Below are 13,290 nucleotides of genomic sequence, written 5' to 3'. Positions count from 1 at the left end.
CACTAAATGTTTCACTGAATTAAATACACAGGACTCCAGTGGAAACATGAAATATATAGTGCTTTCTTGGGTTCAATCCATTTAGCATGAATTTTAAATTGTAGCATTGCATTTTGTAATCAACTGTAGATGGGATGGACTCGACCTTAAAACATTCAAATGTTACATCTTGGAACCCACATTTGGTAAATTGTGGTAAGGTTAGTCAACATAGGGAAAGAAGGAGGGAAACTTTAATTAAAGCCAGTAGACAGAAGAAGGATTTTTCGCCAACATCCTGTTGAAGTTGCTGGGAGGCCTCATACACACGTATCAAACAAATGTTCTGTGTTCCGTCTGTGATTAATGGCTGCCACAATGCAATTCCAATGGGAGTCACATGGTTTGACCACACATTTTGTGTTTGATTGCTGCCCCATCAAACACAAATGTTTGGTCAAACCATGTGACTCCCATTGGAATTGCAATTGTGGCAGCCCATTAACCTGCACAGACAGAACACAGAACATTCGTTTGATACGTGTGTATGAGGCTGCTCAGGCAGTCCCATTTCCAGCGTTCACTCAGGAATTACAACAACAATGGAGCCATTCATTACCCATGCATCAGGTGACCAACAACAACAACATACTTGGTTCTAAATGTTTTAATATGAGAAATAAGGTAAAATAAACAACACAGAGTGAAATGGCTAAAATGGCTAAAATGGCTAAAATGGCTAAAATGGCTAAAATGTTCCAATATGAGAAATAAACATGGGGCGAGATATCCACACTTCTGGGCGAGATATCCACACTTCTGGGCGAGATATCCACGCTTTGGGGGCGAGCTATCCACGGTGTTAGGGCAACCGTTCTTCACTTTTCAAAATTGGGTACGGTTCTTCAAGGTACTCACTGTACCTGTTACCCACCGGACCACACAAAAACCACGACCGACAAGCAGCCCTTTTGCCGTCATTCATGATCACGGTGCCGTCATTGGTCCGGGTCCTGTTGGTCCCGCCTCTCAACATGTCAATCATCATCACAGCGCTGCCTTTGGTCCAATTACTGTTGGAACGACCACTCAACACGTCTCTGCTGTGACCGGTCATGTTGGTCATGTGATCGGTCATGTTGGTCATGGGAGCGGTCATGTGACCGGTCATGTGACCGGTCATGTGACCGGTCATGTTGGTCATGGGAGCGGTCATGTTGGTCATGGGAGCGGTCATGTTGGTCATGTGACCGGTCATGTTGGTCATGTGACCGGTCATGTTGGTCATGGGAGCGGTCATGTTGGTCATGGGAGCGGTCATGTTGGTCATGGGAGCGGTCATGTTGGTCATGGGGGCGGTCATGTTGGTCATGTGACCGGTCATGTTGGTCATGGGAGCGGTCATGTTGGTCATGTGACCGGTCATGTTGGTCATGGGAGCGGTCATGTTGGTCATGTGACCGGTCATGTTGGTCATGGGAGCGGTCATGTTGGTCATGTGACCGGTCATGTTGGTCATGGGAGCGGTCATGTTGGTCATGTGACCACATTAGATCACATTAAACTTAGAGCATCAGCGACGTGCACGCATAGACATCAAAGGGGGATTCGGCCCCTGCCCATTTACCCGTCTGTAAAACAACTGCCCTCTCCAGGCCACGAATGTAGCATTTACTATATGGTGAAAGAAATGCAAATGCCCTCCTTTCCATGCCATTCTGGAAGGCAGCATTCAGGAGAATAGTTTTTTTTTGGTCAGTTGTTCATGGGAGCGGTCATGTTGGTCATGTGACCGGTCATGATGGTCATGGGAGCGGTATAGTTGGTCATGGGAGCGGTCATGTTGGTCATGTGACCGGTCATGTTGGTCATGTTAATATTAATAATAATAATAATAATAAATATTATTATTGTTGGTACTATTATTAATATGTGACCGGTCATGTTGGTCATGGTAGCGGGCATGTTGGTCATGGGGGCGGTCATGTTGGTCATGGGAGCGGTCATGTTGGTCATGGGGGCGGTCATGTTGGTCATGGGAGCGGTCATGTTGGTCATGGGAGCGGTCATGTTGGTCATGGGAGCGGTCATGTTGGTCATGGGAGCGGTCATGTTGGTCATGGGAGCGGTCATGTTGGTCATGGGGGCGGTCATGTTGGTCATGGGAGCGGTCATGTTGGTCATGGGAGCGGTCATGTTGGTCATGGGAGCGGTCATGTTGGTCATGGGAGCGGTCATGTTGGTCATGGGACCGGTCATGTTGGTCATGGGAGCGGTCATGTTGGTCATGGGAGCGGTCATGTTGGTCATGGGAGCGGTCATGTTGGTCATGGGAGCGGTCATGTTGGTCATGGGAGCGGTCATGTTGGTCATGGGAGCGGTCATGTTGGTCATGGGAGCGGTCATGTTGGTCATGGGGGCGGTCATGTTGGTCATGGGAGCGGTCATGTTGGTCATGGGGGCGGTCATGTTGGTCATGGGAGCGGTCATGTTGGTCATGGGAGCGGTCATGTTGGTCATGTGACCGGTCATGTTGGTCATGTGACCGGTCATGTGACCGGTCATGTTGGTCATGGGAGCGGTCATGTTGGTCATGGGAGCGGTCATGTTGGTCATGTGACCGGTCATGTTGGTCATGGGAGCGGTCATGTTGGTCATGTGACCGGTCATGTTGGTCATGGGGTAGAGCGTGAAACATAAGCCTGTATGACGACACAAGAAAAAAGTACTCACATTAAACTTAGAGCATCAGCGACGTGCACGCATAGACATCAAAGGGGGATTCGGCCCCTGCCCATTTACCCGTCTGTAAAACAACTGCCCTCTCCAGGCCACGAATGCAGCATTTACTATATGGTGAAAGAAATGCAAATGCCCTCCTTTCCATGCCATGCTGGAAGGCAGCATTCAGGAGAATAGTTTTTTTTCCCGAAGTCTCCTGAACTTGAACGCAGCATCTTGCGTTGAACACATTTGTTTCGAAATCCATGTCGTACGCAGCGCATCTCCAGTAGATAGAGTGCTGGGTTGCGACCCGAAAATAGCTGATCTACAAGCTCTCTTGTGAGCTTGTAGATCTGCTATTTTTGTCCTAAAGTGCCCTCTTACGTGATTTCAGCCCCTGCCTCTCTAACACTCCCTGTAGCAGGGGTGCCCACCAGTGGCGTGCACAGACATTTAGAGGGGCAGGTGCTCAAGTTAAAAAAGGGCACCTTGTGCATCGCGTGGAACCGGCCGGTTGCCTTAATCCATTTTGGGCGGGAACCCTTTTTGGTGTTAGCATTATGTTATGCTTTAGCTATTGAAAAATAGCAGATCTACAAGCTCATAGCGCGCCACCGAGTGGCGCGCTACGAGCTTGTAGGTCTGCTATTTTTGAAAAAGGGCACATTGCCAAAAGGGCAGGGGGTGCTCTAGCACCCCCTAGTGTCTATCTGTGCACGCCACTGGTGCCCACACATTTATGACGTGAGCTCTACTTTCAAAATGTGTACCATTGCTGAAAATAGTTTAAATATATAATGTACCTGGGGGGGGCTTTGGAATAGGGAGGGGGGAGAAATCAAAATATGTCCCCCCCGTATTTAACTTAAACGCCCAATGCATTCTCAATGGCAATTGACCTACCTGCACAGCCTTTGTGATCTACTGGTAGATCGCAATCTACCTTTTGGGCACCCCTGCTGTAGAGGATATTTCACTTTCCAAAAAGCTTTTGGTCATTTCATCGTCTACTCACGCATGCAGGCTTATGTACATACATTATGAACATTATGGCGTGCTGCTGCTTCCTGCAATATGTGCAAATTCGAAACGGGTGGTACGCAGGACCGCTGAGTGACTTTGACGAGCGCTTCCAAACTCCCAACAATGCACGGAATTTCACCTGCACGGAATTTCTTAGCATAAAGGAGCTCATAGCATATTATCTTATATCTATACGTGGATTTTTATGAAACAAACACATAGAAAGTACAGCTGCAATGTTGGGTCATTTAATACAATCCGATAGGACTTTTCTGCGTGAATGAATGGGCTGTCAATGGCTGGTGTTGCAACTCTAGAGTCAACATAATTATTAACAAAAATCTAGAGTTGCAAATTGTGGCTATTAAAGTCTTCCAGATGAATCTGCAACAGACCTACAATTAAACACCCGTGTGAACTGAGTGGTGTAAGGTCTTATATAGCCTGTGCAGAAAAAATGAGCATGGTTGCTATGTTCACCCTGTTCACCCAGGTGTGATTTCATTACATCAGACATGATTTCATTACGTCAGACAGACTAACAAAGCCGGTGTAAGGTCTTATATAGCCTGTCTGACGTAATGAAATCATGTCTGACGTAATGAAATCACACCCGGGTGAACAGGGTGAACATAGCAACCATGCTAATTTTTTCTGCACAGACTAACAAAGCCAGTTGTAGGAGTGGTTTACACCACTCAAAAAAACACATTGGAAACGTAGTGAAAAGCTTTTACCTTGGGCAACCCATACAGTCAGCATGACCAGAGCAAGTTTGCAGAAGCTTCTGAATCCCATCGCTGCCATGGTCATCTGTGTAGGTTTAGCTACTGGACTAGTTTCAGAGCTGTAGGTTTAGGTACTGGACTAGTTTCAGAGCTGTAGGTTTAGGTACAGGACTAGTTTCAGAGCTGTAGGTTTAGGTACTGGACTCATTTAAGAGCTGTAGGTTTAGGTACAGGACTAGTTTAAGAGCTGTAGGTTTAGGTACAGAACTAGTTTAAGAGCTGAGGAAGAAGTGTCATGGCTGGTTCTCAGCAGAGGGTTTAAAGAAGAAGTGTCATGGCTGGTTCTCAGCAGAGGGTTTAAAGAAGAAGAAGTGTCATGGCTGGTCCTCAGCAGAGGGTTTAAGGCTGGCTGCTGAACCCACAGCTGTTCATGATCAGCAATAATGACACCTGTCTGTCATTATTGCAATGGGAAGGTTTTGACTATTAAAATCACAACATGTACTGACGTGTTGTGACGTGTTATATTGTGAGTTTGTGACGTGTTATATTGACGGGGTTATATTGGTCAAAACTATACTTTGCTTACAAAAATCATGTTTAATTCCACAAATATAAATGTTGCTGAGGCTTGTGTGATTTATTCTGCCTTTGGTTACACTGTAGTTTACATCCATTTATCAGAATTCACGTGTCTGAAATGGTATGTTTGAAAACTGAAATGTTGATTCATTCATGGTAAAAAAATAAAATAAAGGGACTGAATATCTCTTAAAGAATTGAGACCTGAGGCCGATTCTATGAATGTCTTCTAAATCCTAACAGTTTTCTGAAAAAAACGTATGTTATATAATATGAGTGGTTCTCAAACCTTTACGTGTCAAGGATCCCCAGAATGTAGGCTACATGTACAGTATGGCTGCAGACCAGACCCACATCTCAAAATATTTCATTCCAGGGACCCCCAGAGGCCCCCAGGGACCCCCAGAGGCAAAGATTTGAGTGAGGAATTTTCACTTGTAAAAAAAAAAATATATAGGCTACATTCAAAGATTCGCAAAAATGTTTAAGATTAAAAAAAAAAAAAGAGCAGATCTACAAGCTCATAGCATGACACAAAGTCACTCTATGAGCTTGTAGATCTGCACTTTTTTAATAGCCTCAGTACAATACAAGGTCTGCAAAAAGGATTTATCCAAGAAAGCCTGTTTTCTGTTTCTTGTTATGTAGGCTACTCAGTTCATCGAAACATGCAATGTCAGACGCACTGCTGAAGACCGGTCCCCTGCTCTGAGGGGTCATTTAGGACTGCTGAAGACCGGTCCCCTGCTCTGAGGGGTCATTTAGGACTGCTGAAGACCGGTCCCCTGCTCTGAGGGGTCATTTAGGACTGCTGAAGACCGGTCCCCTGCTCTGAGGGGTCATTTAGGACTGCTGAAGACCGGTCCCCTGCTCTGAGGGGTTATTTAGGACTGCTGAAGACCGGTCCCCTGCTCTGAGGGGTCATTTAGGACTGCTGAAGACCGGTCCCCTGCTCTGAGGGGTCATTTAGGACTGCTGAAGACAAGAAGAAAACGACACAGATAGAGAGCTACCATACAGCTAAAACCATCCCATTCCTGCGTTTAATCCATTTAGACCCGAGAACAGATTCAACAAATGTCTTCTAAACCCTGACATTTTTCAGAAAAACCCATGTTTCCATGTCCGTCGTTCTCAAACATGTTCTTGTGAAGGACCCCCAAAATTATATGAAATTGGCCGCCAACCCCCATCTGAAAATATGTTGTTCCAGGGACCCCCCCCCTCCCAGAAGCAAAGATTTGAGTTCAAAACGTTCGCTCTGAAAGAATATATATATATATATTCCAAATTTGCGACACAGTCACGCTTTTTCTAAAATTCTAATATTTTTCAATAGCTAAGAGCTAATGAACAAGACAACTGTGGCAGCAAGACATTAATACAATAACTATTGACCGATCTCTTTATGATCAACTATTTAAAAAACATGTCAAATAGAAACAACTTTATTAGCTAGGAATGCATATAAAAATGACATTAAACTGATTATTAAATACATCTGTGGTTCCATTCCTTAGTTGCTCGAGTGAATGTTTGTTCCAAGTGATATCATACTGTCCACTAGACGAACTGTAGTCTTCTTGTTCTATTCACATTCTACTGTTTCCTCTACCTTTCAGTCTTTGATCGTAACATAGTACTGTAAAGTACACAAACAGTTACACTGTACATGACTGATGGTGATGACACATGGTTCAAGTCCGGCTTACCATATACTAATCATTATGAGGACCTTATCAAAGTTATTTTTTTATGAGCAGTGCAATAATGGAACACATGGCAAATATTCTGCAAGAACTGTAGTCCTATTTAGAGTCGACTGATGGCACACAGCTGATGAGGTGAAGGTTGGAGGGGCAAACCTACAGCTGGCGTCAGATCCACCTCATCCTCTGTTACCCCGGGTGGAGGAGTGAAACGGAAGTGCTTCAGGAGAGAGGTGAGGAAGAGGAAGACCTCCGTCTTGGCCAGACTCTCTCCTGGACATGCCCTACGGCCTGAAAAAACAAGTTATGCAACAGTTTGAACCGTGGTTGAACTGAGAAAGAAACTAGAAAAAGGTTTCCACACCAATCGGTCCAAGATTAGCTGTACGCAGACGGATATGCAGACGGGAGGGAGAGATAACAGGATAACATAATCTCTGCATGTCGGCTTGACAGAGATATATGCCTGGCAAAATTGTGGCAGGGCATTAAGCAACTAGTCGACTAGTAAATCCACTAGTCGACCTTGTTGGTGCTAGTTGACTAGTTGATAAGGAAAAAAATCCCCCCCCGATTTTGTAGGCCTCAAGATCAGGTAGATTATAGTTATAGTCACCATGTACACAGTTTTTCAATGTACAAATATTTATAAAAAAAAAAAAAAAAAAAAAGTTTATTTTTTTAATTTATTTTTTACATAATAGGTAGTTAAACAACTAGTCGACTAGTAAACTAGGCAACTAGTTGGGAGTTTCAAAAAGCATCATTATATGCCACCTGTATGTATGTATGTATGTATGTATGTATGTATGTATGTACACACACACAAGAAACAAAGGAACATTAACCTTGTCCAAGACATAAAACATGTGACAAATGAACTGAGCTACACGAAACAAAACTATACAGAACGTTACCATGTCCTTTGCTCCATTCATACAATACAGGAGAGATCTCTCTGTCTCCAAACTCCTCAGCATAGTTGACCAGAGCCTGTTTGATTGTCTTGTATCCTGCCAGGACCACAGTTTTCTTAGCTCCATGGTAGATTGTGAACACTGGTCCATATTTCTTGGACAGCTGCAGTATAGAGACAAAATGCGACCAGATTTGACTGAGGAGCTGCCATCGTGCAACCTCCAGCTTTTCACCAGAGGAGGAAAAACTGAATGTATTCATGTTTTATCCAAAATGAGTGAATAGCACAGGCAGACTCTTCCCATACTAGAGCATGTCTGATGTAAATATGAAATAAATGTAGCTAGGTGTAATGTTAAGAGTCCACAGAAGTGAACCTTTCAAGCCTGTTTTCTCAACTCGCTGTTTCTCGCCGTTACTCTATAAGCCATATCTCCAAAACTGGTGGGTCAAACTGAACAACCAATGTCAATTTGAAGCTATGATTCCCCGCTTTCATATGACATGAAAAAAGAAACTCGAAAGGCAGCCCCTCAGTCAAATCATGTGTAAAATGATGCTCTACAGCAGTGGTTCCCAAACTCTTTTGCTCAAGCCCCAAAAGAGTACATTGGATGTCTCCCCGGGACCCAAACTAGGGAAAATAGCAGATCTACACGTTCACAACCTGTCACGGTGTGACACGTTCTGAGCTTGTAGATCTGCCATTTTCACAAAATTTCAGAAATTCTCTGGAAAAATGTTTGGGAAACAGTGCTCAGAGTGCAATATATTTTAAGACACTCATTTGATAATAATGTTCACTTACAGTTAATTACTTACAGTTTCACCTACAGGCATTTTTGCTTATCACTCTCAAGACAGACTGTTGCCTCAAATTGAGGAACAACAGGGGCCGCTGTTTTCCCGAATATTTGACGATGGGATTCTCAGATTGGCTTATCACAGACAAAGTAGCCGCAATTTGCAACTCTAGATTTTTTTTATAATGGAATGAATCTAGAGTTGCAATACCCTCCATTGACTCCCCACTCATCCAAATTGCTTTAACTATTGACCGATCTCTTTATGATCAACTATTTAAGAAACATGTCGAATAGAAACAACTTTATTAGCTAGGAATGCATATAAAAAAAATGACATTAAAATGATTATTAAATACATCTATGTGGTTCCATTCCTTAGTTGCTCGAGTGAATGTTTGTTCCATGTGATATCATACTGTCCACATGAGACGAACTGTAGTCTTCTTGTTCTATTCACATTCTACTGTTTCCTCTACCTTTCAATCAGTCTTTGATCGTAACATAGTACTGTAAAGTACACAAACAGTTACACTGTACATGACTGATGGTGATGACCCATGATTCAAGTCCGGCTTACCTATACTATCCATTATGAGGACCTTATCAAAGTGAGCAATGCAATAATGGAACACATGGCAAATATTCTGCAAGAACTGTAGTCCTATTTAGAGTCGACAGACGGCACACAGCTGATGAGGTGAAGGTTGGAGGGGCAAACCTACAGCTGGCGTCAGATCCACCTCATCCGCCGTTACCCCGGGTGGAGGAGTGAAACGGAAGTGCTTCAGGAGAGAGGTGAGGAAGAGGAAGACCTCCGTCTTGGCCAGACTCTCTCCTGGACATGCCCTACGGCCTGAAAAAACAAGTTATGCAACAGTTTGAACCGTGGTTGAACTGAGAAAGAAACTAGAAAAAGGTTTCCACACCAATCGGTCCAAGATTAGCTGTACGCAGACGGATATGCAGACGGGAGGGAGAGATAACAGGATAACATAATCTCTGCATGTCGGCTTGACAGAGATATATATGCCTGGCAAAATTGTGGCAGGGCATTAAGCAACTAGTCGACTATAGTCGACTAGTAAATCCACTAGTCGACCTTGTTGGTACTAGTTGACTAGTTGATAAGGAAAAAAAAGAAAAAAAAAGTTTATTTTTATTTTTATTTTTCCCCCCCGATTTTGTAGGCCTCAAGATCAGGTAGATTATAGTTATAGTCACCATGTACACAGTTTTTCAATGTACAAATATTTATTTAAAAAAAAAGAAAAAAGAAAGTTTATTTTTTTAATTTATTTTTTACATAATAGGTAGTTAAACAACTAGTCGACTAGTAAACTAGGCAACTAGTCAACTAGTAAAAATGACTAGAAGTGAATGCCCTAAATTGTGCACATCATCCACACTCAATACTGAACAATACTCAAACATTTACCTGCAGAAAAGAGCATCAAGGCATCTCTCTTGACAAACTGACCCTCTTTATCCAGAAAATGATTGGGGTTAAATGTGTGTGGACTTTCCCATTCAGCGTCATCATTCAGGACAGAACTCAGTAGAGGAATCACAGGAGTTCCCTGTTCCCAAAGATAACAGCTCTATTACACCAAGGCCCAAAACATAAAAATAAATAAATGGTAAATGGTGCATTTATATAGCGCCTTTATCCAAGGCGCTTTACATAGATTGTGCATTACATTCACCCAATGCACAGTCACCCATTCACACACACATTCATACACCGATGGCAGCGGAAACCATGCAAGGCACCAACTAGCACATCAGGAGCAATTAGGGGTTCAGTGTCTTGCTCAAGGACACTTCGACAGTAACTCTGGGGGAGCCGGGGTTCGAACTGGCAACCTTGCGGTTCCCATCCAGGCACTCTACCCCTGAGCCACCGCCGCCTTTGACTGACTGACTGACTGACTACTGTTTCATGTTTTCAGAGGAACATGTCATGCACAAATATATTCATGTTTTTTTTATTGTAATTTACCTTCTTGATGAAATAGCCCTGGAAGGTGACATCTCGGCTAGTGATGTGAGGAATCGACAGAGGAAGAATGTTGGATACTCTCAGGATCTCATGGACAACAGCATCCGTGTAGGGTAGGTTCTTCCTGTCCTCTACAAGCACCTGACGACTTCCCGTCACCCTGCTAAGCTCTTCCTGAACCTGATCTGGGAAAACGGGAAAGGGATAAAGCGTTTTACAATAATCCTACAGTCTCATAAGCACTTTAAATATAATTTCACCAGAGAAAGCTATAGTATTTGTCGGCTCATATCTGTCATCAGATATGTCATAGTAATGTCATAGTCTATACCTTGAATATGAGGGTACTTGGCCATCAACAGTAGACCCATAGTCTATACTGTACCTTGAATATGAGGGTACTTGGCCATCAACAGTAGACCCCATCGAATTATAGTTCCTGTAGTATCAGTTCCAGCTAGAAGCAAACTCGTCACACTGTTGACCAGGTTGTCGTCATGATAATGTGAGTCCTAAAATCAACAGACAGGTGACAATGTAAAATAATAAGCGTTGATGGGTTGTAGTAGCGTAAGAGTACCACTAGAATTGATATTTTACCTCCAAACCCTTCTTCCTCATCAGGAATGAATCTATAAAGCCTCTGAGTATTTGAGGGTTCAGAGTTTCCTTCAGACCCCTAATTGAGTACCACAGACGAAAAACAGTCTAAGTCCAAATTTCAGACTGACCCCTCCACGAAAAGGCCTCGTTGTCCTGAACCCTTATCTATCATTTATACATTATGGATCAATAGTGTGGACTTAGACTGTTATTCGTCTGTGGCATTCAATTATTCTTCTCATCTCCTCTCTGTTGCTTTCAAAAGTCTTCATCAGGAGCCTCCAGCCTCCAGTGCAATATATTTTAAGACACTCATTTGATAATAATGTTCACTTACAGTTAATTACTTACAGTTTCACCTACAGGCATTTTTGCTTATCACTCTCAAGACAGACTGTTGCCTCAAATTGAGGAACAACAGGGGCCGCTGTCTCCCGAATATTTGACGATGGGATTCTCAGATTGGCTTATCACAGACAAAGTAGCCGCAATTTGCAACTCTAGATTTTTTTTTATAATGGAATGAATCTAGAGTTGCAATACCCTCCATTGACTCGCCCACTCATCCAAATTGCTTTTGCGATCTGCTTGTTTTAAACAACATTAAAGTCACCAATATTGCAGCTGTAGGGTGCTTGAATTACCCTCTTTCACTCTGCATAGCGTTTGTGTCATAAAAATCCACCGTAGACAGAAATTCTGTGCAGGTGATTATTTTTCTAAGTGTTGGAGTTTGGAAGCACTCGTCGAAGTCACTGAATGGCCCTGTGTATCACCACCCGTTTCAAATTTGCACATAAATGGTAAATGGTGCATTTATATAGCACCTTTATCCAAGGCGCTTTACATAGATTGTGCATTACATTCACCCATTCATACACCGATTGCGGCGGAAGCCATGCAAGGTACCAAGGTCTTGCCCAAGGACACTTCGACATGTAGACAGGAGGAGCCGGGATTCGAACCGCTGACCCATGGATCATTGGATGACCTGCTCTACCTCCTGAGCCACAGCCGCACATGAGGCAGCAGCGCGACCAGTTAATAAAAACGAGTGCTTTCAAACGCCAACACTTAAAAAAAGAATCACCTGCAGAGAAAGCTAAGATAATTCAAGCTTTCCCTACAGCTGCAAGTTGTTGGTGAGTTTAACGTTTAATACAAGCAGATCGCAAAAGCAATTTGGATGAGTGCACGGGGAGTCAATGGACTCGAGGGTATTGCAACCCTAGATTCACCCCATTATAAAAACATCTAGAGTTGCAAATTGCGGCTAGAAACAAAGCAACACAGTACATTATGAGTAACACAATACTTACATGACAAAGGGAGGTGTGTAGACTAGTGAGATCCAACTGCAGTAAGTTTCCAAGCAGAGGACTGGGTCCGGGAGGTTCCTTCCTGTGTTCCTGCAGAGTGCTGGAGGAGAGGAGGTGGAGGACTAATAGGAGAACAGCTCCCAGCAGCAGGATTGAACTGGCAGACTGTAAAACATCTTCTAAAAGACACATTGTACTCAACAAACTCTCAACCTGCATCCATGAAGTGAGCTGGCAAATCGTGCTTCCCCGGAAATCCCTCAATACAAGTAATTAACTCCCTTTGTTTGTGGCGACTGCAGGTGCATTAGGCCAAAGCCACGCATGCAGCTGGAGGCAATGACTTTAATTTTGGGTGTGTTTCATCTACGACAATTTGGGCCATACATATGTACTATGTGGGTGTTAAGTGTGTGCAAGTCCCACACGTCATTCGCTGATGTGGCAGTCAGCTGACCAACTGGGCGGGCTACTTAAGCTCACTAGACTGCATCAAAGATTCAGGGGAGAATTATCCAACGGGCCTGTTGGGCCCAGGCCCAGGGGCCCCTGAGCTAGGGGGGCCCCTGAGCTTGAGCGTCCGCGTGACTGCAAAGAGGCTCAAGCTCAGGGCCCCCCCCCAAAAAGGGGTAACAGTGAAGAACAATGACACACACGGTCCTTGTCACTGTTATTAACAATGGGCTTATTCATTTTTTAAACCCTCAGTTTGCATTTATTTAATTGGCTTAGTTTTTGGCTGTTTATTAATTTTAAGCAATCCCTTGCTGTACATTCTGAATATCGCAGGCCTACGTATATGTCATAATTGTTATGCGTACACGTGTGCAGACAGTATGCGCCACGTCGGGATGGGGGGGCCCTTTTGCATGACGGTGGCCCAGGTGCCCATCATTTCTA

At 43.7% G+C, this 13,290-nt stretch overlaps 2 protein-coding genes across 4 annotated transcripts; both read right to left on the bottom strand.

The window, feature by feature from the left end:
- Positions 1–631: 631 nt before the first annotated feature.
- Positions 632–4,851, bottom strand: LOC306935187 (uncharacterized protein). Its single transcript, XM_079518118.1, has 2 exons — positions 4,464–4,851; positions 632–2,681 (listed from the first exon to the last, which is right to left on the bottom strand). The coding sequence occupies exons 1-2, from the start codon at positions 4,537–4,539 to the stop codon at positions 1,735–1,737; spliced, it is 1,023 nt and encodes a 340-aa protein (XP_079374244.1). The 5' UTR covers positions 4,540–4,851; the 3' UTR covers positions 632–1,734.
- Positions 4,852–6,450: 1,599 nt separating this feature from the next.
- LOC306935185 (cytochrome P450 2K1-like) lies at positions 6,451–12,763 on the bottom strand. Of its 3 annotated transcripts, none has more exons than XM_079518111.1 (7): positions 12,391–12,763; positions 10,854–10,980; positions 10,469–10,653; positions 9,905–10,067; positions 9,192–9,322; positions 7,663–7,825; positions 6,457–7,036 (listed from the first exon to the last, which is right to left on the bottom strand). In XM_079518111.1, exons 1-7 carry the CDS (start codon positions 12,607–12,609, stop codon positions 6,849–6,851), a joined length of 1,176 nt encoding a protein of 391 aa, XP_079374237.1. In that variant the 5' UTR covers positions 12,610–12,763; the 3' UTR covers positions 6,457–6,848. The 3 variants fall into 3 exon arrangements, with proteins under 3 accessions (XP_079374239.1, XP_079374237.1, XP_079374238.1); XM_079518112.1 differs by having other exon boundaries at positions 6,463–7,036; positions 9,905–10,046; XM_079518113.1 differs by lacking the exon at positions 12,391–12,763 and having other exon boundaries at positions 6,451–7,036; positions 10,800–10,907.
- Positions 12,764–13,290: the final 527 nt, after the last annotated feature.

Source organism: Electrona antarctica (genome assembly GCF_951216825.1).
Source record: "Electrona antarctica genome assembly, chromosome: 13".
Taxonomy (NCBI): domain Eukaryota; kingdom Metazoa; phylum Chordata; class Actinopteri; order Myctophiformes; family Myctophidae; genus Electrona; species Electrona antarctica.
Note: the sequence above shows the minus strand (reverse complement) of the source record. Positions and strands in the feature narration are given on the sequence as shown.

Excerpts from the sequence above, each read along its gene's own strand:
- LOC306935187 (XM_079518118.1), bottom strand. The coding sequence starts at position 4,539 with ATGACCATGGCAGCGATGGGATTCAGAAGCTTCTGCAAACTTGCTCTG. Across the intron at positions 2,682-4,463 it reads GACTGTATGGGTTGCCCAAG|GCTTATGTTTCACGCTCTAC; the intron begins GTAAAAGCTTTT and ends GTCGTCATACAG.
- LOC306935185 (XM_079518111.1), bottom strand. The coding sequence starts at position 12,609 with ATGCAGGTTGAGAGTTTGTTGAGTACAATGTGTCTTTTAGAAGATGTT. Across the intron at positions 10,654-10,853 it reads CAAGTACCCTCATATTCAAG|ATCAGGTTCAGGAAGAGCTT; the intron begins GTACAGTATAGA and ends CCGTTTTCCCAG. Across the intron at positions 7,037-7,662 it reads TGAATGGAGCAAAGGACATG|GCCGTAGGGCATGTCCAGGA; the intron begins GTAACGTTCTGT and ends TTGTTTTTTCAG.